General features: G+C 32.6%; 3 protein-coding genes across 4 annotated transcripts; 1 reads left to right on the plus strand and 2 right to left on the minus strand.

The window, feature by feature from the left end:
• The first annotated feature begins 75 nt into the window (after positions 1-75).
• Positions 76-1,533, plus strand: LOC133793552 (pentatricopeptide repeat-containing protein At3g14580, mitochondrial-like). The gene has a single exon (XM_062230877.1). The coding sequence runs from the start codon at positions 76-78 to the stop codon at positions 1,294-1,296; it is 1,221 nt and encodes a 406-aa protein (XP_062086861.1). The 3' UTR covers positions 1,297-1,533.
• A 675-nt stretch (positions 1,534-2,208) lies between these two features.
• LOC133794057 (C2 domain-containing protein At1g53590-like) lies at positions 2,209-9,437 on the minus strand. 2 transcript variants are annotated; one of them, XM_062231229.1, is made up of 13 exons: positions 9,319-9,437; positions 8,836-9,114; positions 8,456-8,530; positions 7,934-8,077; positions 7,204-7,299; positions 6,967-7,098; positions 5,632-5,784; positions 5,470-5,511; positions 5,262-5,310; positions 4,319-4,411; positions 4,038-4,221; positions 3,660-3,783; positions 2,209-3,507 (listed from the first exon to the last, which is right to left on the minus strand). In XM_062231229.1, exons 2-13 carry the CDS (start codon positions 8,959-8,961, stop codon positions 2,395-2,397), a joined length of 2,331 nt encoding a protein of 776 aa, XP_062087213.1. In that variant the 5' UTR covers positions 8,962-9,114; positions 9,319-9,437; the 3' UTR covers positions 2,209-2,394. The 2 variants fall into 2 exon arrangements, with proteins under 2 accessions (XP_062087213.1, XP_062087211.1); XM_062231227.1 differs by having other exon boundaries at positions 8,836-9,430.
• A 13,259-nt stretch (positions 9,438-22,696) lies between these two features.
• Positions 22,697-25,453, minus strand: LOC133798767 (persulfide dioxygenase ETHE1 homolog, mitochondrial-like). Its single transcript, XM_062237243.1, has 9 exons — positions 25,079-25,453; positions 24,459-24,587; positions 24,194-24,301; positions 23,680-23,814; positions 23,456-23,497; positions 23,299-23,358; positions 23,161-23,214; positions 23,034-23,058; positions 22,697-22,934 (listed from the first exon to the last, which is right to left on the minus strand). Exons 1-9 carry the CDS (start codon positions 25,352-25,354, stop codon positions 22,837-22,839), a joined length of 927 nt encoding a protein of 308 aa, XP_062093227.1. The 5' UTR covers positions 25,355-25,453; the 3' UTR covers positions 22,697-22,836.
• Between the last annotated feature and the right edge of the window lie 218 nt (positions 25,454-25,671).

A 25,671-nucleotide genomic window follows, 5' to 3' on the forward strand; every position in this document is an offset into this window, starting at 1 on the left:
ATAGGCTTCTCCTCAAAACACACACAACTTACCGAGTAGAGCGGTGGATTAAGAAGAAAAAGAAGGAAGAAGAGCATGATCTCAGCTTCATTTCTTGCTTACACAGCCAAAATCCCTAAACGGCCAAATCCATACTCGATCTTTCACTTTCTCCTGTCTTCTTCTATTGCCAACCAACCCCAAAAAAACCCATCTTTCTCCACACACAATAGTAATACAACTACTATTCCCGCCAGACTCAACCACAAAGACTGGTTAGCCCCAAATGAGGTCGTCCAAGTTTTCGCAGCCATTAGAGACCCCAACGCAGTCCTCTCCGCATTAGATCACTACTCCAAGCGCAAGGACTACAAACCCAATGAGCCCCTCTATTCCTTGATCGTCGAAAAGCTCGCCCAAGCCCGCTTGTACGACGACATTGATGATGTCGTTTCGCGGATTAGAGCCGAGAGGAACTGCCGGTTATCTGACGAGTTCTTCCGAAACGTCATCAGGGTTTACGGGAACTTGGCTGGTCGGATAAACAAGGCCATCGAGACCCTTTTTGATATGCCCAGGTACGATTGTTGGCCCACTGTCAAGACATTTAATTTGGTTCTGAATTTGCTCGTGTCGGCGAGGCTTTTTGATGTCGTTCATGAGGTTTATGTGGGTGCCCCGAAGTTGGGTATTGAGATCGATGCTTGTTGCCTTAATATACTCGTAAAAACTTTGTGTGAATGCGGGAAATTGGAGGATGCACTTAAGATGCTCGATGAATATCCTCAACAGAAGCTGAAGCCGAATGCTATGACTTTTTCGACGCTTATGCATGGTTTTTGTGATCATGGGAAGGTAGAAGAAGCTTTTCGGTTGTTTGAGAGAATGGAAATTGAGGGTATCGATCCGGATACGATAACGTTCAATATATTGATTTCAGGGCTTAGAAAACAAGGGAGGGTTGATGAAGGAATGATACTTTTGGAGAGAATGAGGCTCAAGGGGTGTAATCCAACTGCTGCCTCTTATCAAGAGGTTTTGTATGGTTTGCTTGATGCAGATAGGTTTTCTGAGGCCAAAGATTTTATGAGAAAGATCATCTCAAAGGGTGGGAGTCCTAGTTTTAAATCTTTCAAGTCGTTGATTAATGGGCTATGCAAGGAAAATCAACTGGAAGATGTTGATTGGGTTCTGAAGCTGATGAGAAGACAAGGCTTTGTACCCAAGATGGGAATGTGGAGGCAGATTCTTCGGAGCCAGTTTGCTGGAAAACATAATCATATATGTGATTCTTTTGAAGAAACTATAGCCAGTTAGTTAGATAGATCACTTGACATGGATGGTTTGTGTTAATGTTATTCAGACAAACGTTGTTTTACTTAAACTGAGGATGAAAGCAATGATTTTGGCAAAGCACACACCCACACAGATGAGTTTTGACGATATAACTAGTTTCGAAAAACATGATTTCATTTGTCTAGCTTGATCACTGCTAGTGATTGATCCCGGAACTACTATTTTTGACATATTAATTCCTAAATTCATTGTTTCTTAGCACAGCACCAACAGTCCAAGTGTCACTAATATAGGGAAACCAAAGCAAGTCAACTTACCTTTTTTTGTATCAAACAAATGTTTTTCAATGAAGGCCAGGGCAAGCTGATGAATTCTTCGAATGCCAATTGGGCTTAACACATCTGCTCACTCATATAGAACCACATATACGTTCGAATTTGGTATCCTAGCATTATCTTCTACATCTGAAGCTCAAGTACTCTATTCTGTCTTCTTTTCTTTCTCCTTTTTCTGAGTAAAGAGTTTAATTTATGTTTAAAAGTAGTTTGAATTCTTATAATTAAATACACGAAAACACCATGCTGAGAGCACTACCTTCCAGACGTGAAAAAACTCAATTTAAATTACAAGCTTTGAAATAAAATATATATATGTGTGTGTGTGTGAGTAATGACTGGCACACTACCAATTTAAGCTCTAATTACACACTCCCAATAAGTCAAGCTTTGTCAAACGGAATAATAATTAATCTCAACCTATAATAGTTAAAACTAAATATTCATAGTGTGTACTAAAAAAAAACTTCATTTTATCCGATAAGATATCAAAATATCAAAACTCATTATCTTAACTTGTAAATATATATATATATATATATATTCACAAATAAACATAAGATCTATACCAACTTCCAAAATATTCACAGAACGCCAATACCAAATTCAGTACACCTGGAATTGGTGCATGGTGTATATTTGCAAAGCAGGTCGAAGAACACAAAAGGTTGCTATTCAGGTAGATATACAAACAAAAATGGGCTGGCAGCCTCAACTGGACAAGCTTATTTTTCAAGTAAACAAATTGATCCACGAGGAAGAAGAATACAAGAAGTTGCTAGTATTATTGTGTTTTCTCTTCCAAACTCCCTTCTTCATCAAGATTCAACTTTAAAGACTCAACATTACTTTTACTATCAGGGGGGCTCCCTTCATCAAGCTTCAACTTTGATGGCTCAACATCACTGTTACTATCAGGGGGGCTGCCCTCCCCCACCCTATCATCCAACATTTCCAAGCCTTGAGGATTAGCCTTCACTGTGGGACTTTTAGCGTCGGTTTCTGTATCGATTTCACTTGTTTGAACCACATGATCTCTGGAACTAGATGAATCGTTACCACCATCAGCATCAGGGACCACAACACCAGAAGCAACTGGTATCCTCTCAACTTTTCCAGCAAGAGATTCATCATCAGAAGATTCATAATCTGCTAGAATTCCTTTGTCTGTCACCGCAGGAGAATCAATTGTATGCCTTCTAGACCCTTTCCGAGACAGTACCACCCTCAGACTCCGAGCAGACTTTTCAGCATGCTTAAAGAAGTTTTTTGCTTTATCTTTTATTTTACCTTTCAATGGGCTCTCTGGATCACCTTCTCCTGAGCTCGAATCCTCTTCATTTAAAACCTCTCCTGAGGAACCTACAGCACCATCCTCATCCACAACCAACTTTATACCACTGACCTTTGCATTGACCGCCTTAATGTTTACATGTGGTGATTGAATAGACTCCACAAAGCTGCCAGACGGCTCTTCCTTTCTGGGACTCCTGTGAAATACTGAGCTGATCTTTTGTAGACCCCTCCTAACTCTTCCCACTCGATTTTTCTCGTCAGGAATTTCATCAGTGCTACTGCTGTTTTGGGATCCAGATGCTGCTAAACTAGAGCTCTTGATTGTGACATCATTTGACTCCCCAAGAATTTCGGTATCAAGACGCCTATTCTTCCCTTTTCTAGGCTCCCAAGTCTGTAAAACTTCACTTCCCGGACGATGGACCCAAATACCAGTTTCTTTTTGCCCTTCGACATTAATTGGCTCAAAATTATCTGGCACCTTCTGAGACTTATCCGATGAGAAAGACGAGAAAGAACTTGTATTATTGGTCTCATTGACAAAGGAATTTCTCTTGTCTTCCACATGCGATGGGTCCCAGTCACACTGCATATCTTCCGCCTGATCATAAGATGTAAGATATCCAGGTCAAAACTCTTAAACATACACTCTTAACATTATATTAACAATTTTACTGCACAACCCTACCCACCTCTCATAGTTTATATAATTATTACTAATTAGATATCTCGTAATAAATGGAGGGAATATACCTTTGCTGCCTCGTCAAGTACAGTTACCGCAAGATGCAACCTCCCTGTTTTGATATTCTTAAGAGGCAACCACATGTCATGTCTGATTCCATCCCTAAGATCATTAATAGAAACAGAACAGTCCCTGGATATTGAAGATTTTATTAGTCCTAGAAAGATAAAAGCATCACAAAACTTTTGGAAAGAAGGGAAGAAGAGGAGAACCAAAAGAACATTAACAATTAAGTGTGCCGACAGGCCAACAAAAAATTACGTTGGTTAACACTATAACTAAATGATAATTGATTAATCTGTACACACATATTTTGTAGCATATTATTTATTCCTAAATGAGGATCTTGCTATAAACATCATACTTTACAAGGTACAGGGACAAACCCAAGTATATCATCAACAAAGTGGTCCTTGTCACGAATTTCAAGAGCTAGTACGTTCGGCAATTCCCATGTAATTATGGGGATCTTGAATTCCTCAAGCCACTTTGGAGTCAGTGTTTTCTTCTGTATCTTAGTCTTGAATCTATAATTACCCATCTGACCTTTTACATAGGGATCAGCCAAACCTGAAAAAATAGTTTCACTTATTATGCAGGAAATTCAAAAATTATTCAAGTGAAAAGCACTGTGAGCGAACCACTCGAAAGAAAAATCTTAACAAACCGTTTAGATCAGATGGTTTCATGTCAGCTGCTTCAACAATTTCCACTTTGACATGGGCAACAGGCTCCTTTTCGTCCACAGAAAACCAATTTTCTGACATTCAAATAAATGGATATAGGTAAGTAAACAAGAATGATAATATTTAAAATATGCAAGATACAGAGAAACTGTAGATACCAGTATAAAACTCTAGTTACAAGATACAATACAATTCGTAAGCAACCTGCTACTGGTTTTGATAAAAACTTGTACAAAAAGGTTTTCTGATCCATGAGGAAGAAGCCATCAATTATTGCCTCCACCTCATGTAAGTAAGCCTATATAAATTCTGTTTCCTAAAAAATTAGAAAATAATAATAAAGAGAAGCTATGGGGAACTAACAATAATGACTCATTCCACGAGCCACAAACTTGAAGCAGCTTAATCATTTTCTTTCTGTGGAACATAGAGCCAAAACTTAGTCCACCCAAGCACCTCAAAAATATTAAAAACAAATTCTGGTTTATAAACAGCTTCTTGCATTAAGAATTACTATACAATAGGCCACTTTATGTTTAAAAAAAATTAACGATTGAAGTGATCAAGTAATGGAGAAGCCTTTCAGAAATTGAGCTGTTCAAAAACATTCATTTTACAGCTAACGTGGTTGGAAGATACATAATTTTCATGAAAAGTCAACTGAGAACCACATAGAAAGCAAGTCAACAGCCATTTGCAAATTAAAATTCACACTAGAAAAAAAAAAAGGACAATTTCAATCAAAAAGATCTTAGATAAAATTAAGACTTTGACCTTCCATAGTGCTCAGGAGACTTAACCATTTTTTATTGTGTGAGAACTTGATGACATTATAAAATTGCAGACTTTGACCTTGCTGCTCATGTAATAAATTCAAACAAAAGTTCCAACTAAAGCCAACTAGATTGTAATCTGGTAAAGTACCTGGGTCTTGTGAGGCAAATTTCTCCATGTCAACAACCAGCATATTAGGCTGCAAAGATTACCAACAATTAAATTCAGAACATTTATACAGAAATGCTGTTGCCAACTGGTGTCTAGCATAGCAAGGAACTGGCATGATGGGGAACAAAGGACAACAGACGAAGATGATAAATGAACCATATAGTGGAGTCTCAAAATTCAAATTCACCTCAACAAGTGTCTGCTCAAAAGCAATGGAAAGTAGCTTATCCTGAAGAACAACACACGCAGTTAACAATCAAGCATTACCAAGAAAGAGCATGCAATGAAAAATAGAAAACAGCTTCAAGAACTGCTTTGTAGAAACTAGAAAGTTTGATAAAAAGATTACCAGCCACCCAGCAATCCCAGGTAATTCTGTGACATCAAGCCCATGAGTAAAAATAGGTTTGACAGTCATCTGAAAATATGGAGGTTCAACAAAGCATAATCGCAAACGACCAAGGAAAGGCCAGTCACGGAGAAACTTGACCCCTATCAAGACCTGCCAAGGTGGAAAAGAAATGACCATGAGACTGTAAAACATGGAAGAGCTTATTTTGTCCAGCGCATTAAGATTTTTTTTCCCTGTTTTTTATGAATCAGCTGTTTTCATTTTGTTCTTATAAATAAATATTGATCCTGTAACATCCATTACACTAGACCTGACTAGTCTGTTCATGGTTTCTGTGTGGGGGGAGTGATCTCTCTACATGTATGTCTGAGTAATGTATGCAAGATAAACATCATAAGTATATTTAGTAACCTAACTCCGTAAGGATACTTCCATGATAATAATATATCATAGGTTGATAATAAAACTTTAGAGTAAGTTTGGAAATCCACCTTGCAATTGGAATTGGAATTGAGTGTAATTCACGATAATTAATAGATTTATCATATCTGTTTAACCAGGTAATTACACAACTATGTAACTGAAGGCGATTTAAGTACTCCAATTACACTTTTCAATTCTCATAACCCCATGAGAAATGGGTGTAATTACATTGTGTAATTAATATACATTATCAGTTTTAAATAATAAAAATTACATGATATTATATTTTACTGTGTAATTAATAGCTGCCTTTCCAAACATGATATTAAGAATTTATATGTCATTACCTCTTGACACTCAAACACACTTTATTTTTAAAAATAAAGTGTAATTACTAGGCATTTCCAAACACAACCTTAATTTATATCCAAAAATGTTATGGTTGACAAGGTGACATCAAGAACTTGATACTTAACTAAAGTTATGATAAAAATGTCATGTAACAAAACAGAGCAGAAAACACAGTTTAATCTTAAATGACGAAAAGTAATTAAAATAGTCCCACTCAGAAAAGAAAAAGGAAATATGCATGTATACAAATTCCAACAGTTAAGACAGACCAAAATAATATTCAGCAGTAAGATTCCAAAGACTTTATCAGAAAACTGCATGATAAGTACATATACTATATTACAGACTGAAAGTAAAACGAACACTATGTAAAGATCAAATTAAGAACAATTACAACACAGTATTGTACCAACTATATTCATTCATTAACCCTTTCTAAGATTAAGAATAAAAAACTACGTTTATTGACTTACTCATTGATAATGATCATCTAAATAAATAAAAATATTTAACACTAAAACATATTAAACTAATTAAATGTCACTCTCATATCCATACCTTTCCTTCAATATGCATGCCAGTTATATTCAACTTTGCCCACATTCCAAATCCCAGTCTTTTTCTTAGCTTCACAGCAAGTAATGCACTCATATCATCAGCTGTGAGAAAATTCATTCCCAACTCCAGAACCTGCATTTATGTTTTGAGCCTGTCACCTTTCTATATTGAAAATTGCAACTACAAAGAGAAGTAAGGAAATAAGACAAACTAATCCAATATTACAAAAAAAATTACCAAATGATCATCATCAGAAGACTGACGAAGAACCCTCATATCAGTAAATACAGGTGGATTTCTTCCTAAATAAAGACGCTGGACTGTGGCTTGTTTCTGCAGAATTTATCATCGAGAATCCAAAGTATATCAAAATATAATCATCAAAGAAAAAGTTTCATTCATTTCTCACACCACAATAAGAAAGAGAAGAATAATTGGATATCATCATGTGCTTCGCAGCACCGCCCAAGAAAAAGGTACAAGAAGAAGATATCATCATACTTGAACAAAATATTTTGCCTGTTCCACAAAAATGTAACCTTAAAATATTCATACACTTGGCCTCAAAATCAATTTCAGTTAAAAATAGCTTAATAGAGAGTAAAGAACAGATATCATCTTGCACTACTAAACACAAAAGATTTCTGTTTCACAAAACTTGCCCTCAAAATTATCAGTAGCTTGAAAAAAAATTAAAGAGCATGTTCATCTGAATTGTATGTGTCAGTGTGCTAATACCTGAATATCCTCTTATGTGAAACAAAGAGAGCATAAACAAAATAAAGTTAATGCCAAGGAGATAACATTAAATTAAACTAATAGAATTTGCACAAAAAAAAACCACTCGACAATTGGGTGCATCGTAATATAAAAGCTCACAACACCCAAAACAAAGCACTTTGAAACGAAATCAGTGAATCACATAACCATAAATTGGATACATATAATTCAGAAAGCAAAATCATACAGCAGTCCACGGTTTGTACTTTTCCAAGAACCAAGGTATGATAGGGAGGAGGATCTTCTGTGAAGCAATCTGTTCCATACATATGGGCCATATCTTTTCAACTGCATGGTTCAGCCACCGGACTGTTTCAGAATCAGTAAGCACCTAATTTTAAATAAGAAAACGAATGTCAATAAGAAGGGAAAAAGGGGAGGGGGGAACATTATGTTGCAAAAACAATTCAGAAATTATTCAAAACTCCCGACAAAATTTCCACAAAACTAACAAGAATATGCAAAGGAATGATACAGTCTATAAATTATGTAATGCAAATACTTAAATTCCAAAGTTTTCACCCCAGAGCTTTTCCTGAAACGTTTATTTTCTGCATTTCATTATTTTTGGATCAATGCCTATTGTTATGTAGATAGAAAATAAGACTCCTCTGTTAAATTTTCTAGTCAATCTCAAAAAGTAAACAAATAATAGAAGAAGAAATAAGCAAAATCATTACGAAATATAAATTCATATATAAAAACTTACCCTTTTCTGATTAGCTTGTTTTCTTTCCTCAAACTGTACTTTTTTCTTCAATCGCATAACATAGCGCTCATGAACCTATCAAAAAGACAGCCAAAGGATCATTCAAAGCACTCTATTAAGACTAAAAAAGAAACACTAGTCAGTCTAGAGCGAACCCAGTTCAAACATACACAATTTTATTCATTGGCCAAAGAAAAAAAAATCACCCTTTAAAAGCGAAAGGTTACCACATGAAAAGATAAACAAAGAAGTTTGGACAAGATTCCTTGTACAATAGAGAATATAGTACTTTACTTAGTCAATTTTCTAATACAAAGTTGGTAAAGAAAAAGGAAATCGTTGAAGAAAAAGCAGAAAAAATTTAAGAATGAAAATAGTACCAGGTACAAATAAACCAGGGAAACGAAGTAGGCAACCGGGTGACACCAATTGAATTCAGCAAGAAACCACAGAACAAGTAGCACGATCCCGACGTGATGTATTATTGATACTTCCGTTATATCCATGGCTGCAGCAACTGCTTGCTCTTCTTCTTCTTCTTTTCTTCTTCTTCTTCTTCGTAAAACCCAAACCCAGTTTCCTTTGTCCCTCTCAATTCGAGCTACCTCTTAGTCTTACCAAAAGAAATGCCAAAAGGGGCAATGAAACTACCAAAGGAACTGAAAACCAAATCCAGTTTCGAAAGAAGTAAACCCGCGAGAAACCCAGATCGAAATCGAGAAAGCAAGCAACAACAAAATCAACGCAATGCAAGTTGGTCGAAATATACAGCGACCCAGAAAATTCAGAGAAAGAAAAGGAGAAGACTGAGTCGAAATGAAAGGAATTTGGGTAGGAGATTAACGAGACGGTTAGAATGTTACCGTATGGGTGAAGTAACCGGCTGAAACGACGGTAACCGCACAGAAAAAATTCGTTTTCGTTGCCAATAAGGGAGTTGCATTGAAGCGCTCAAACCCAACCGAGTCTGAGTCTGAGTCTGAGTTTGATTTTAGTCCAATTTATTTTTTTCAACTCTCCGTTGGTTTCCACGTGTCAAATCCACGTAGACTACGTGTCTTCGTTCGGAACACCTGAGGCTCAGATCAGATTACAGGAGAGTTTTTCTTTTCAAACAAGTTAAACTCGAGTTTGTAATTTGCTGCTGTGATTTTTCATATTATTTGTTTAATCTCACAAAATATATTACCAAAAACTGTAAAAAATAGTTAAAATTTAAAAAAAATAGGTATCTATCGGGGATGTATATTTTACAAATATTTTTAGATAAAGTTACCGTATAAAATTATATCTAATGTATATTATTTATCTTTCTATTTAATATTAAAATATATAAATATATTATTAATAGTTGTAAAATATATTTGAAATGAATAAAAAATATTTAAAAATATAATATTTAAATAATATAGAAAAAAATAGAGAATCTGATGTATAGTAAAATGTAAAATTTAGAAGTAAAACAGAAAAATGTATGTTTTAGAAAAGTATTTTAAAAAATGAAGTAGAGCACCGAATGAGAATATTCTTAGCATGCAAAATGTTAAAATTAATGACATTGTGCATTTAGGTCACATTTTATTTGAATGGTGGGATTCTATAATATTGGATTAGGTTAATAATTTAAAAAGTTACTAAAAAAATATAGAAAAATAAATGAATTAATTATTTATAACAATAAATCTTTTTAAAAAAATAATAATAAATAAATGGTATATAAAGCAGTAATTATATTTTCTTATCAAAAAAATACACGAAGGTAAGTTTTTTAATGAGATTAAGTTATCCTAAACTAAGATGAGATTATTTAGATTATTGGATTAAATTTTTTTAATAGGCGTTCTAATTTTATGATAAAATTACATTACATTATAAAAATTATTCAATCTAATCTCACCTAAGATTTTAAATGAATTATTTTATCTATATTACTACGTTCATGAATCGTGTTTGTTAGCGTGTTAAGTTAGTGTTGACTTGTTGGTTTTAAATTAATTTATATGATAATGCATGTGAAATGAAATTTGATGGTGAAGGAAATTAAATAAATAGTTTGAGGTATAAAAAACAAAGATGAATAAATAATTTCATGTTTTTTTATTAACGTGACTCAAGAGAGAGAGAGTGTATGTGTTTGGGCTTAGTAAGATGTGAAAGACAAAATAGAATAGAATGTGGTTCGGATTGGGATTGGGATCCCAAAGATGAATGTGGAAATGTCCAATACTATTTATTTAAAGAAATTATTATTTAAATAATAATGAGCATTATAATAAAATAAATAAATAAATAAATATTATAAATAGGTGATGGGGATGGGGATGGGGATGGGGATGACGGCAGATGGAAGGAAGGTTTGGTATTGGTCTTGGTGTGAAATATCCAAGGCAAGAGACTTCAAACCAATTCAACAATTATATTTATACTAGACATATGCATCGAATAGTAAGTACTTCCTTACTTATATTTATTGAATTTATTAATTATTTTTTATTTAATTTGTATTAATATCATATAATTTTGTAAATAAATATTTTATTTTAATTAAATAATTTATTTATTTTTGTTTAAATTTATATTTGTTCTATATTATATATATTATAATATATATTATATGTTGAATGTAATTATATATTATATGTTGAATGTAATATTAAATATTATATATGGATTGTAAATTTAAGTTTTTTGTTAGTTTTTTTCTAAAAAAAATAATTTGTTGTTAATTCACAATATATTATATTATATTATATGTTTAATATGATATGAGTTTAAATTTAATTAAATTTTATTTTAGTTATAAAACGTATGATTTTATTATTTTTAAATAATTATCATTATAAAATATTTCAAAAATATTATATTTTAATTTGTTTAATTCTTTATTATTTTTAAATAATTACTATTATAAAATATCTAAAAAATATTATATTTTAAATTTTTTTTTAATTATTTATTTTATTTTATTTAAGTTTAAGTATTTACAACCTACTGTTAAATATAAAAATATTTTGTTAAATATAAAAATATTCTGTTAAAATTAACATTAAAAAAATAAAAAACTATTAAAACCAAAAACTTTTCTTATCTACACATTTATTATATATAAGATATTATACAGAAGAGATGTATGTATAGTTACATTTTCACTACTAATCTTTTGGTATTCTTCTTCTTTTTATTTAATTTATCGTGCAACAGCAATTAATGCATGTTTCTCCATATTTTATATCATCATTGTAAATAAATAAACATTAATAATTGTGTTTCAATAATAATACTAATAATAATTAATAATGATGATTTTATAATGTATAATATATATCATTCCCTCCCTGAGAAAAGAGAAAGAGAAAGAGAAAGTGGGACCAAATAGTTTCTAAACACACTTTAGACTAGTGGTTGGGTTGGGACTTGGGAGCCTTGTTGTCTTATATGATGCATTCAATTCATCAGTAGTTATTTTAATTAAATATAATTATATCTTTTGTCTAAAACAAACCTGTTGCATTAATAATTATCATTCACATTTTTTGTCTATAAATTATAAAATATATTCAGAAATTATTCTCTTTTTTTTTATAATTTGGTATTGTATTATTGACTTTTTCATTTACAACCGGGAAAGAAAATAAAACCAAAATTAGGATTTTCCTTAATTGCGGGCTGATTTTGGAAGTTACTCAACTACAAATAAATTAGGAAAGTTCTTGCGAGGCCGGTACGGTACCATACCTACCCTTTTTTTATAAAATAAAAGCTGTGGAAACTAACCTTAAATGTGATATTTACTTTATTTTTATTTTGAATAAATAGTATTTTTATTCTCAAAATTATGATTGTGTCTTTGAATAATTTGCGACTAGATATTTCGTTTATTAACGTACTAGTATCATGTGTAGAATAATTAATAATTTTATTCTCTGAACTTTGATCACTACCAAATAATATTATTTTTATTAAAATAATTAATTTTTTTCTAAAATAATAACTAAATCGTTAAAAATTAAATATTTAATTAATAACAAATAACTATTTTTTACTTTTAGTTTTTCTTTTTTTTTTACAATATAAAATAAATGTATTTTAGAAAGAAAAAAATTAAAATAAATACTAAAATAAAGCAAAAATATTTAATTAAAAAGAGAACGAATGACAAATGGCTTAAATAAATAAAAAATAATAATTTAAGAGGAAGAGGACGAAAGGAAACAAACTTTATTCTATGATTTATTTTTAAAAGAAAAGAAAATGTAAAAAAAATATTTGTTATTAATTAGATTTTAATTTTTGAGTATTTGAAAAATTATTTAATGAATTTGAAACTTTTATTATTGTTTATTTTCTTAATCTTTTAAAATGAGTTTTTTTTTTATTTTAAGGATATAATTATTATTTTTAAGAAAAAAAAATGTTAATTACAAAATGCACGGTGTTTGAAAAATAAAATCTAAATCTACGGTTATATAAAATAATTACAAATTTACGTTATTAATTTTCAGGCTCTCTTGCTTGCTAACACACCTACACAATTATGCATCCCTTCACCTAACTAATATATAATATCTCGTTGTCACTCTCAAATTAAAAAATTAGAACAAACATAAACTTAAACAAAAATAAATAAATTATTTAATTAAAATATGATATTTATTTAAAATTTATATGATAATAATATAAATTTAATAAAAATAATTAATAAATTTTATAAATAAAACTAAACAAACGTGCAGTTTGTATCTAATATATATATATACAATTATAAATCTTAGACTACCTACTTTTAAACTGAAAAATAAATATTTATATATATATGATAATATCTTACTCTTTTCTTTCTATTCTCTATATTTTATTTTATTTTTGTCTTATTCTCTACAGTAATTAGTTCATACATACTTTTAGTATGCTAATAATAATAATTACAAAATAAATTTATTTTACTTATAAATATTTAAAATGAATATAATTATTAATATTAAATAAATATTTATGCTTACATAAAATATTATATATTTAATCAATATAATTTATTTCTTTATTAGTTGTTACAATTTTTTTTTTAAATATGTGTTACTTGTTTAATGTAATTTAACATTTTTGTATATACTAGTTATAAAATAAAATTATATATTTTAGTTAGATACTTAGTTTTATATAGTTTTGTTACAAATATATTAACTAAATTCACAACTTACTTTTTTAAAATATTAGTCACAAATATAAATATTTTTAGTTATTAGTTATTAGTTATGTAAACCATTGTTACAAAAATAAAAAAATTAGCAACAAATTATTCTATAAATGTTGTCTACAAAAATATAAAACTTGGTTATATATTTGTAAAAAATTAAATTAGTTTTAATAAAAATGGTACAATTTGGTAGTGGTCAAAGTTTGAGGGACAAAATTATTAATTATTCTATATTTGGCAGTATCACATCAACAGATAAAATGTTATCATCAATATCTTAGCCATCTAGGACAAAATCTTCCATAAATTTATTTTATATTTCAGTAATGTACATAGTTAAAAAATAATTTTTAAATAATTCACTAAGCACGATTATAGAGGGATCATAATTTAGGGACAAAAATATCTTTTATTCTTTTATTCTTTTATTATACTATGTGTCGGCAAAACGAGAGAGAAAAAGATTGATATATAGAATGAATGAGATGAGGTTAGTTATATATAATATAATTGGCCAAATAATCCCAAAATATGACAGCTCATCGTGCGGTGCGTTTTAATTTGTCAAATACGTGTGATCAAAAGTTAAATAGTTACAGGGGTCAGTTTGATTTTACTTTTGTTTTTTTTTTTTTTTTTTTTGAGATCTTTATTAAATGGGCCCCAAATATTAATATATTCAGAGAAAATTGGATAAGAATTATTTGAGGCTGGTCAACGATAATTATAGTCTTGTCCTTGTGATTCTGCGTTTGACACAATTGTCACTAAAACAATCAATATATACCACAAAATGAGCACCCATCATTAATAATAATAATAATAATAATAACAATAATGCAAAATAATTAAAATCATATGCTATTATTTTCGTTTGTAATCCCTAAAAATTTTTAAAAATATATATTCTCATTCACACAAAATAAAATGACTCACGTCCGCTGCATATATACTTTTCTAAAAGAATACAGAAATTTATTTCAATAAACTGGTTTAAATTGAAAAATGGACGAGACGAGATTGGTTTCACTTAAAAATATTTGTTGTGGTCCCCAAATCTACCATATTCAATTTCAAATATTAGTTTTTTCATTATAAAAAATATACATTTACATACATACATACATATGTGTTAGAATATGTTGATTATTTAGCCATCAGGAATGAAATGAGGAGTGGGTACGTACGTATTATTTGATTTGGTGTTGTTTTTTCTTTGTATTATACGATTGAGGACAATGCAGAGGGTAAGTGAAAAGTATCTAATCTAATACAATTATATATTTTTAAAATGAAATGAGATGAGATAGGAAATTTGACTTTTGATGCATAAAATGGGTCATATGTTAAAATAATACCTAACTAAAAAAATATCACATTTTTATCTTAGTATTATCTTTCATTCCCAAAATGCCCCTAATGATATCACTGTTAGAGATCCGCCATATTTTTATGACACAATGGAGTACGATCCCTATGGCTACAATCATTTTGCCAACGACGATCCTGTTGTTGATGCAGCAGATGTTGGTGGGCCAGATATTAGGGTAGAGTTCAGATGTTATGGTAGTTGAAGAGCGCAGATAGAAGATCGGCAAACACCTGGGACCAACAGTAGTCGTCTAGGTCCAAGTAGAACTGATGATAGTTTTAGATGGAGTTCTCTATTGGACTTAGGTGAAGATCGTAGAACATGGAGTGCTCCCATGTTCACCAAAGAGGATATAGAGGCATCACGTCAACATCATTCCTCAACCGGCAATGCTTCGGAAGAATTGCACATTGGCAAGTTCTTTTCAGAACAAATTTGAATTGAAAACCAAAGCAGTCATATTTGCGATGAAAAATAATTTTGAGTTTATGGTGAAGAAATCTAGTACTGATGTGTGGTACATAACCTGCAAGGATCCTGGTTGTGGACCATCGAGGCATGTTGAGACACATCGAAGTTTAAAAAAATCAAACGACATATAAACTATCGAGGTTTGTCGAGGCCTATCAAGGTCTGTCGAAGTACCACACAATATTGATGCTGACCATTACTGCCGAGGTCTATCAATGCACAAGTAAAATCAGAATATGCCTAATTCTATCAAAGCCTATCGAGATCCATGCAAAATCAGAAAATACATAATTCTGTTGAGGCTTATCGAGGTCTCAAACAATATTGATGCTAGGCACTGCTGTCGAGGCCTATCGAGGCAATGCAAAATCATAATATATCTAACTCTATCAAGGCCTATCGAGGCACATGAAAAATTAGAATATGCCTAATTCTATCGAGGCACAATCAAACCCAGAACCTGACAAATACTATCGAGGCATATCGATTTCTATCGAGGTGAATACAAAACTCAGATTTCTTCATTCCCCAACCCTGATCTATCTTATGAACAAAAAATTAACAAATAAACCAGACCCAGATAATTTATTGCAGAATAAACAAGTAAATCCCTCGCATTTGCCTATTTCAAGGTTGTTTCGTCGATCTCTTGGGTTTTCTTGCCTACCCGCCTACTCCGATTGAGATTTCTTGCTACTAATGTGCAGTCGTAGTGGTGGAAGACAATGCCCCTAGATTCCCTTGGGTTCCGATAGTGAATGCGAAAGGAGAGTGATAGATTTTGGAGATTTTGGTTTTGGGACTGAGAGAGTGAGGGAGAGAATAGAGAGTCTTAGAGAGTAGAGAGAGAAAGTGGGAAACAAATGACAAAATTATTTTTGGAACTAAGGAAGTTACTAGGATCAAATAGACGTATATATAATGGATAAGGTATTTTTGTTATGATACCTCATTTAATGCATTAATAAGGTAGTCAATGCTTTCGTTAGGAATAGACAATAGAATAGAATAGAGTAGAGGTAAGATAATTAATAATAAAGTAGCACAAACGAATTTCTTTTCGTCCAATTAAGTTATTATATAGTGTATTATATGTATATTCATCGTTCAACAATACACACTGCTATAGTATATTTTCAAAAAAAGTATTGAGAAGAGACTGTATAATATATATATATGTCCACTGGCACTAGTTGGATTGGAATGGAAGTACAATTGCAAAAGATTCGTAGTTTACTAATACAAGTAGCATTTCTTTTTTTGTTTTTTAAGAAATCTGGTTGGTTGTACTTGTAACTAACATGTGACACGTGAAATCGACTCTGTCTGTCTTTCACTTTCACTTTCACTTTCACCCAAAATTTCCTTGTATTGCACGGTTCCTTCCTTTCATAATTTTAATCAATCTCTAGAGATGAGATGAGATGAGATGGGACGTAACTTTCATGTAGTTCACTTTATCCTTCTTTCTATCCTTAATTTCCCTCTTGTTTATCTCTTTAATTAATAATATTAGTTGTAAAACCACCTAATCTTTTTCCTTTATTATATACATATACATAGGTTATGCATGAAAAGGATAACAACACACACACATATATATATATATGTATGCACATTACATTAGATACCTTAAACTTTAGTTGTCACAATGCATGCTGTGTTTGCTTTAGTTGTTAATGGCTGATATCGTGATTAGGTATTGAATCAGGCAATAATGTTGTGTGTGCTAGTTTTTTGACACGACATCATAATTCTCTGTGAAATAATTATATATTCCTTAGTTATGAACTATAGACATTAATTATCAAACATTTTTTTATCACTTTCATTTGTATACTGTTCATTAATTAGATTTTTGTCAACTAAAGACGGGAGAGAATGAATGGACTTAATAAGATAATGAAATGCATATTTTTACGTAGTTCAAGTTATTAGTTAATTATAGTTTATGAGTTAATCGTATTAACAATAAAGAACTTGCAAGATTTAAGTTTTATGACTATTTTGGTTGCGTTTTAGCATAAACCAAAAGTCGAACCATTTTACAAATAAGTCCCCAACCCTATTTATAAGCGGTTTGGGGGTTATTAGTCTTATTAGAGCTAATCTACATTAGTGCAGCTAATCTGCGAGTAATTCTAGATTTACAAAGCGTTTAGTAGATCATTTCTCGTGCAAGGCCCGTGGGCTTTAACGCAAAGGATACGACACATGGTAGCGGTACCTGACCTTCCCGAGCAACTCTTCGAAGTGCTCGAGATGATTGATGAGCTGGCAGTGCATGGGGAACACATGAAGAGGGTGTAAGAAGGTGGGTGCACGTTCTTAAAAGATGATCATACATTTTCCTTAGGATCGGCGTTGTCGAGCATACAGACAGGATTTCATGTTCTTCCAAACCGCCACTGGTGCCAAAGGTCGACAGACACGTGTGTAAGTGGTCCCTATAGGAACCCATATGACGACACATGGAGGAAATTCCCAACAAGGAGTACCAGTTTGTAGATTCCTATTGAGAGGTAAGTGTGTTACTTGGGGATTGACTATTGGGTTACTCTTAGTGCAGATGATTATAATAACTTGCTTCTAAATGATTGCTTTTTATTGCAAGATCGTCAGCCAACATGCATAGTGGGGAAACACACGTGCCTGCTAGGACATGCACTTGTTGAGTCGCTCAGAAAATATGGACAACATACAAATATTCAATCTATCCTAAGAGCATGCATAACTAAATCATGAGTATAATAAACATGAATTAAAGACATCTAAAAAAAATTAGACAACAAACTTGCAATATATTCTAATGAATAATCTAACTCAATAAAATACATTAATCTCTTAGAAAAAAACATAATCTCTTAGAAAAAGCATAGATTAAAGTTAAACAGTCAGATTCAACATGTAAAAGAAGACTAATCCAAAACCTAACATAAAAATCACGCATTCTCCCTGGATAAATTTAAAATTGTTTCTAAAAGGCAATTTTATTGGCTGTGCCTCCATACCCATGATTATAATTATTATTTCGAAAAATGTTCACAAGATTAAAATGAAGGAGATATTCTTTTGATGGGAGAGAGAAGAATTATAATAGTTTTGAGGGCTTAGATTAGTGATTCTTAGTAGGATATCTTGTAGGCAACAAGGACTTGGACGAGTCTCAAGATTTTGGGGGGCCCGACTTTTTCAATCCACTATAGTCTATTGGCACCTATATTCAATCATTCACTTATTGGATAAAGAATTTATAATAAATATAGGTTTGAGAACTTTTCATAAAATGGGAAATGCAAAGATACTTTCTATATTTATGTAAAAGTAATTCCCAAAATATATGGTCACTGACCGAGAAAAAAAAATTGAAATATGGATCCATAAATTAACACACAATAGAGAAGTTCATGTTTAAGAATAGTCAACCTAGAAGGTCCGATTGTCGCACAAACCACGACCAATTGATCAGATCGTCTTCTTCTCTTTCTTTTATGTCGTCATCTTCTTTTTCTTCTCCTTCTCCTCCTTTTTCTTATTCTTCTTCTTCTTGTTTTAATGTTATTCTTCTACTTCTTTTTCTTCTTCTTGTTTTAATGTTATTCTTTTTGTTATTCTTATTCTTCTTCTTTTTCACATATAATTTTGCATTTTGAATATGATTTTACATTTCAGATTTGATTTTTTTTCTTCCAACCCTAAATGTAACTGGTTACTATCGAAATTTGTTTAGGTTTTTTTGTTCATATTTGATTTTTTTTCCACACTTGTTTAAGTAATCAGGTTCCATGGCATCTAATTCTTTTTATTCATTTCTTATTTTTTTAGACCTAGTTGTAACTAGTTACGATAATGATCAATTTATATATTTTTTTAAAATCTAATTTTGTTTTCACACCTGACTAAGTAACCAAGTATCATGATGACTGGTTCTTTTTCTTTATTTTTGTGTAATACCTCAGAGCGGATCTTAATGATGAACAGTGACCTAAAGAAAATAGATTTAAATGCAGTAATAAATGAATGAGGCAAATATCTATAGTGGCTCACCCCAAAAAGGAAGAGCTACGTCCACTTTAGTCAGTATTATTTATGAACTTTGAGCCCTCAAGAACAAGCTAAGTTTGATCTTGTTCTTAGGACAGTTACAATAATGGAGAGTAGAAGCTCTCTCCGAAAATAAACAGTTGTTGACTTGTTCCTCTCTCTAATTGTTCAGCCCCTTGCTAAAGTGTAGTTTGCACTATTTATAGCCGCGGAGATGGGAAGGGTTGACGGTGGCACCTTGTTTCCCACTCAGGCTAAATCTTGGTACACTTGGCTGGAGACAGGTTTATGTCTCACCAAAAATGGTAGGTGCACTCTGTTGCGGAATGAGGCTCGGGTGGCGTGGGCCACCGATGAGTAGCGAGGACCCCCGCTGACTGACGACGACCTCAGGGATCAACTACGACCGATGATGACTTTAGCTGATCCTTGTGATGTGTGTTTGTCCGACTTGTGCGTCTGGTTAGGGCCCTTTTTCTTCTTACGATTGGTGCTGGTGTGGCCATCTGGGGATCACTTGGCTTCACGTGATGGGAGAAGTAGGCCGGTTCTGGCGAGTCCTACCTCTTCTTGTGTATTGGGGAAGTGGCGAAGGCCACTCCTCGCGGCGGCTGGTGGTAACTGCTGTGTCTTGGCACTTTGTCTTGACACGTCATCGCTTCACGGGCCGCCACGTGGAAGTGTTGAATTTTGGGTATAACATATCTTATAAGAAATTATAAATTATATTAAAAGAAAAAATTATTGAAGAAAAAGAAGAAGAACACTTCATTAAATAATGAATAAGTAACTATAATTTTAGTAACACAAGTAACCAATTACCAAGGAAAAAAAGACATCATCTAATCTTATAAGCAATGATAAATTATTTAAAAAAAAGTATTGAAGAAAAAGAAGAATAACACGTTATTAAAAAACGAAGACGAATAAGTAACTATAATTTTAGTAACATAGGCAATCGGTTACCATAAAGAATTTAGAAATATACACATATATTAGAACGTGAAGGTAACTAGTTACCATCGCAGATCTGAAGATAGAAAAAAAAAACAGATCTAAAGAAAACAAACGAGATCTGGTTTGTTGCACAAGAAGAAGAAGAAGAAGAAAGTATATTTGTAATAATATGAGTAATTGTTTACTTAAACTTAATTTTTTTACAAGTTAGTTCCAAATATATACATATATAAAAAAATTTAGACCTAGAAAAAAAAATCAAATTTGGAAATTGAAAAGGAAGAGTAAGAATAGTTGGTTGGAGCTTTAGGAGATTGTCGTTACTGGATGTGCAGGTGGGCGGAGTCTTGATTATTTTCTTGAGGTGGAGATCGCTAAAGAGTCCAAGTTTCATGAATTTTCTTGCCGGAAGGGAGGTCGATTCATTGTTGTTCTAGATCGGATCTTCAAGATGTCACTAGAGCTAGAAGTGGTTGTCGTAGAAATGAGCTTTTGGAGAAGCTTTGTGCGACTGGATTTTGAGAAGATGATTGGAATGCTAATTACGATAATACCCCTATTTTGCTTATATGTTTTGGTTTAAAATTTAGTTGTCATATTTAGTTAGTTAGCAATTCTATTTTCCATAATTTATTTATTTTAATAAATTTTCCTATTCAAATTAGAAAAAGTATAATTCTCATCATTTTGCACAGTAATGGTATAAATGTCATATTTATGAAAAATTCTCCAAAAAATAAGGTAGTTTTAAAAAAATACAAGAATATTATAGTCTTTTTTTTTTTATATATATATATATATACCTTTTTGGACCTTATGTTTTTTCTGATTACATTTTTTAAGGACCAACCGAATTAGAAGATGTCATCCCCGTTTCTTCTGAAATGTCCGGATCCACACTCTAAGTCCATGGGTCGAATTTCTAGGAGTTAAGGCCCAGATCAGGCCCATTAGGCGAAAGGAAAACAAATATTAGCAGCCCTAGCCTCGGCAAGGCCCAAAGGGCATCCGGGAGAGTAAGCCCGGACCATCGTCGAGGCAGGTTGTACAAACCTGGAACCGCGTACCGAGATGTCCCCTGAGGTACAGTAAAGGAGGTCGTGGCTCCCAAATCCGAGATTGGGTCGGGATCTCCATGGATAAACCCGGGTCCTGGTAAATGAACTGGGGCCCTGGTAAACGGAGGGGGACTTTGGTAAACGGACCCGGATTGGTTGGCCGAGTTTGGCGTGATAAAGTGTCCAAGATACTGACATCGTCCCAAGAAGCATGGGGTGTTGTCCCCACGATTAACCCGCAGAGGAGGCTACCTCGGGATTGTACATCGTTGGTTCAGAACTGCGTCGCCACTACTCTGACCGATCTTATCCCCCAAATCTTCCTCGTAGCCTGTAGCACCCAGACTGAAACACTAGTTTGTCGCATGTCTTAGAATAAGATCTTGTTTGGGATGGCCCAATAGGCTTTGATTAATGTATGTTTCATATTTCAATCCTTTGTACTGGGCTCCCATCAGAGAAGCCAATGATATTTACACCCTTATTGGGCCGGATTATCCCGGCCCAAGCCCAGTGCACTCATGCGCCTATAAATACGAATAGTGGTGCACTGAGGAGGGGATTCTGGATTTTGATGGTAAGCAGTTACTCTACTCAAAACTTACAGAAAACTCCATTGTCAAAAGCTCTCTAAGCTTTAATACAACTATCTCGTGGACTAAGGCTCATTAACGCCTCCAACCACGTAAAAACCTTGTTTACTTCTTTTAAATCCTTTCTTTTAAGCTCTCTTATATTTTATAATTCTAATTTAAAAAAAAACTCGGTAAACAGAAGACAATAATAATAGCGTCTTCAAACCGTTTTCATTAGTGGGGTTTAGTTCTAGAATGAAATAAGAATAGTATTATGTTATTTGATTCATTCATGGAATAAATATATGTTGTACGATATAAATATTTCTATTTTAAATAATTTTATTTATTTTCAAACTTTCCTTAATTATGAAAAAAGATTTCTAGTAAAGATTGAAAGAGCATATTCTATGATGAAATTTATATTTTATTATATTGTAATAAATTTTAAGTTATTCAAAAAGCAAATGATGGAATAAAGCTAATAAGATCCACAGCACATATTGACAAATCTGTCATTATCCGCAACCAGTGGATCCCCATCAACTAATATTAATCATCAATTATCAATTATCAATCAAGAGCACACATTTCATCCATTCATTCTTACTTTTCTTTTACACAGTTTGTCACTTTTATTCACAACAAGTTTATTAGTTTGTGATGTACAAAAAAGAAAAGCATGCTTTTATTTCACAATGCAATGCAATTCAAACAATGGGCAATTCAGATGTGGTGTCTTGCGAACCACAAGCCATGTTTGCAGGGACAGCTGCATCCATCATCTTCGGATACGCCAGATTAAGATCTGATGCAAATTTAGATTATAATCCAAGTTAATTATTACTTATGTCAATGAAATGAGTAATTAAGCATGTTATAAAGATTTCACAGCTACTTGTCTTACTTTCCATAATGCCCTTGAACGTTTCCTGCAAAAGAATACAAGTCTGAAGTTGAGATTTTTTTTCCACTCATGTATGTGGGTGGGTGGCTCAAAGGGATGTGTTCCAGAAGAGTGAAATTAAGGTTACCTCATTCTTTGTTAAGCGAGGATTGTACAGACTCTCCTCTCCCACAGTGCTAACCTGAAATTAGTAGCTTTGTAATAATCATTAATACAAGATATACCCAAAAGAAAATAGTTAACAAAAGCCTAAGCATTTACTTACAGTAAATCCTTTGTAGTCGTGAGCTGGATAGACCAATGTTTCCTTGGGCAATGTAAAAATCTGGCACCAATGATAGCAATGTTATTCTAGATCAGGCACAAGTTCAAATTTTTTATTTTTTATTTTCTTTCTCTTTAGTAAAGTTTTATCTTCTTGCCTGTGAATGCACTGATTCGTAGAGCTGTTGCGAGCTTCCACCCTGCAAATTTTTTTGGTATTAAACACATATTTCTCAAAAAGTTAATCCCATTGCGACAAACAGTCAGTCTCATTCTTAAAAAATGTGAAATCACACACTTTACAAAGAAGAATCCTTTCAAAGAAGGACAAGGATGACATAACAACAAATGAAATCAAAATTTTCATTATTCAGCATTATACCTGGAAGTCTGTTCTCCCACATCCACGTATCAATAAGGCATCTCCAGTGAAAGCCATCCTAGGCCGAGGCTGATCAGTTCCATCTCCTGTAACATAGGTGACACACCCCATTGTATGACCAGGAGTAGCACGAACCTGAACCCAACTAACTTCTCATTTCAGTATAATCTTCAGTGGAAAAACATGTTTTGGTGAACATTAATCCATCTATTAATCTATTATATCATCTACTGTTATCAATGTTTACATCAAAAGCAAACCAAGCTATGTTGTTTCTTATTGTAGAGGAAAATAGCTTAAGCATGTAGTTACCAATTGAAATAGACATATCCAACATACACAATCATAAAATGATACATTGCTTGCTATATCTATATACACATATATATGCCTTGGTCAAGAGGCTTAGATCTCACAATTCCAAAATGAACAGAGCGCTCAGAGAGCATAACTCTCTGCACACATTTCAACTCTCTGAATGAAATATCCATGGTATGAGGACTCGCATCCTTACCTCAAGGAAAAGATTTCCAAAGACTATTTTATCACCGGATTCAACCAGAAGATCAGCTTTTGAACGACTTGCTTTTGAAATTACAGATTTTACACCTGCAACTTTACTCTGCAAGAACCAGTTCCATTTAACAGAATCAGAAAATAACTGAGAGATTATGGTGGCACTCCATACAAAAGAACTGATCTTCAACAAATATTACTTTTTTTTTTCTTTCGAAATCGCGCTAGTATCAGGCAAATGAGTTTAAAGTAGGTTGACAAACCTTAATAAGGCCAGTCCCAGTGATATGATCAGCATGTACATGGGTGTTCATTGCATATACAAGGTTTAGCCTCAATTCTTGAATAAGAGACAGATCTCTATCAACTGTTTTGTCCACTGGGTCTATTAACTGAGCAAAGTAAACAATTTTATGAGCATACATACATACAAATATACTTAACAAATACCAGAAAGATGAAACATAAGCTTGTCCACAGAAAAGAAAAAAAAAATCCCAGAAATCTTTTCCCAGGAACTTTATCCTAGCATAATGAAATACTACCAATAACCAACTTTATAATTTTGGTACTGTTGCCTTTCTAGACGTACTCAGGCTAATGAAAGTCGTTTCTTTTCCAAATAAGTACCTTCAAACCATTCAGAGGTACAGTAATTCTGAATTACATAATTCCTCCTAGAATCAGTGTTCAAAATCACAAATTTTCAATGTGTTATAACCAAATTGGATTGGATCATCAAATCAAGTCCAATTCATTGAAACACAAACAAGACTCAAATCTCATTCTTATATATGATAATGAATCCAACAAGAAATAATGTAAGAACACCAGAAGGAAAAATTCATATAAAATGAGATTGAGAGCGAAAAGAATGAAAGACCAGAGCGGGTCTGTCGGGGTGAGAAAGATCGGCGAGAAGGTAAGTGTAGGTGGATGAATCCTTCTCGAAGAGCTGCCTGAAAAGGAGGTTTTGAGACGAAAACGACGTCGCTGCGGAAGACCCCATTTGCGAAGAACACCGCCTTCTTCTTATTCTTGAGTGCACTACGTTGTTGGGTTTTGATGATATAATGGTTGAAGGTACGTGAATCTGAGTCAAATACAGCAGCGACAACAGACCTGGTTTTGAGATTGGCAATCCAAATTTTCTCAGCATTGTTTTTATTGATAAAAATAAATATAGTTATTAATTAAGAGCTTAATAATTTCATCTTTCGTTTCATCATCGATAGCTTCGTCACCCACTCTAATTATATGTATATCTCTTCTGTGTAATAAGTAAGTTGATAGAAGAAGGGTTGGTGCTAATTTATTCTCTTTTCAGGGTTGGTGCTAATTTATTCTCTTTTCAATAATGCTCATGCTCGTGTGTTATTTATATTTTAAAATTGTATTCTTTAAACTCAAATTTAATTAATAAAATTTTACTAATTTAATTAAATTATTGTCAATTATAATACAAGTTCAAAATTT

Source organism: Humulus lupulus, chromosome 8 (assembly GCF_963169125.1).
Source record: "Humulus lupulus chromosome 8, drHumLupu1.1, whole genome shotgun sequence".
NCBI classification, from domain to species: domain Eukaryota; kingdom Viridiplantae; phylum Streptophyta; class Magnoliopsida; order Rosales; family Cannabaceae; genus Humulus; species Humulus lupulus.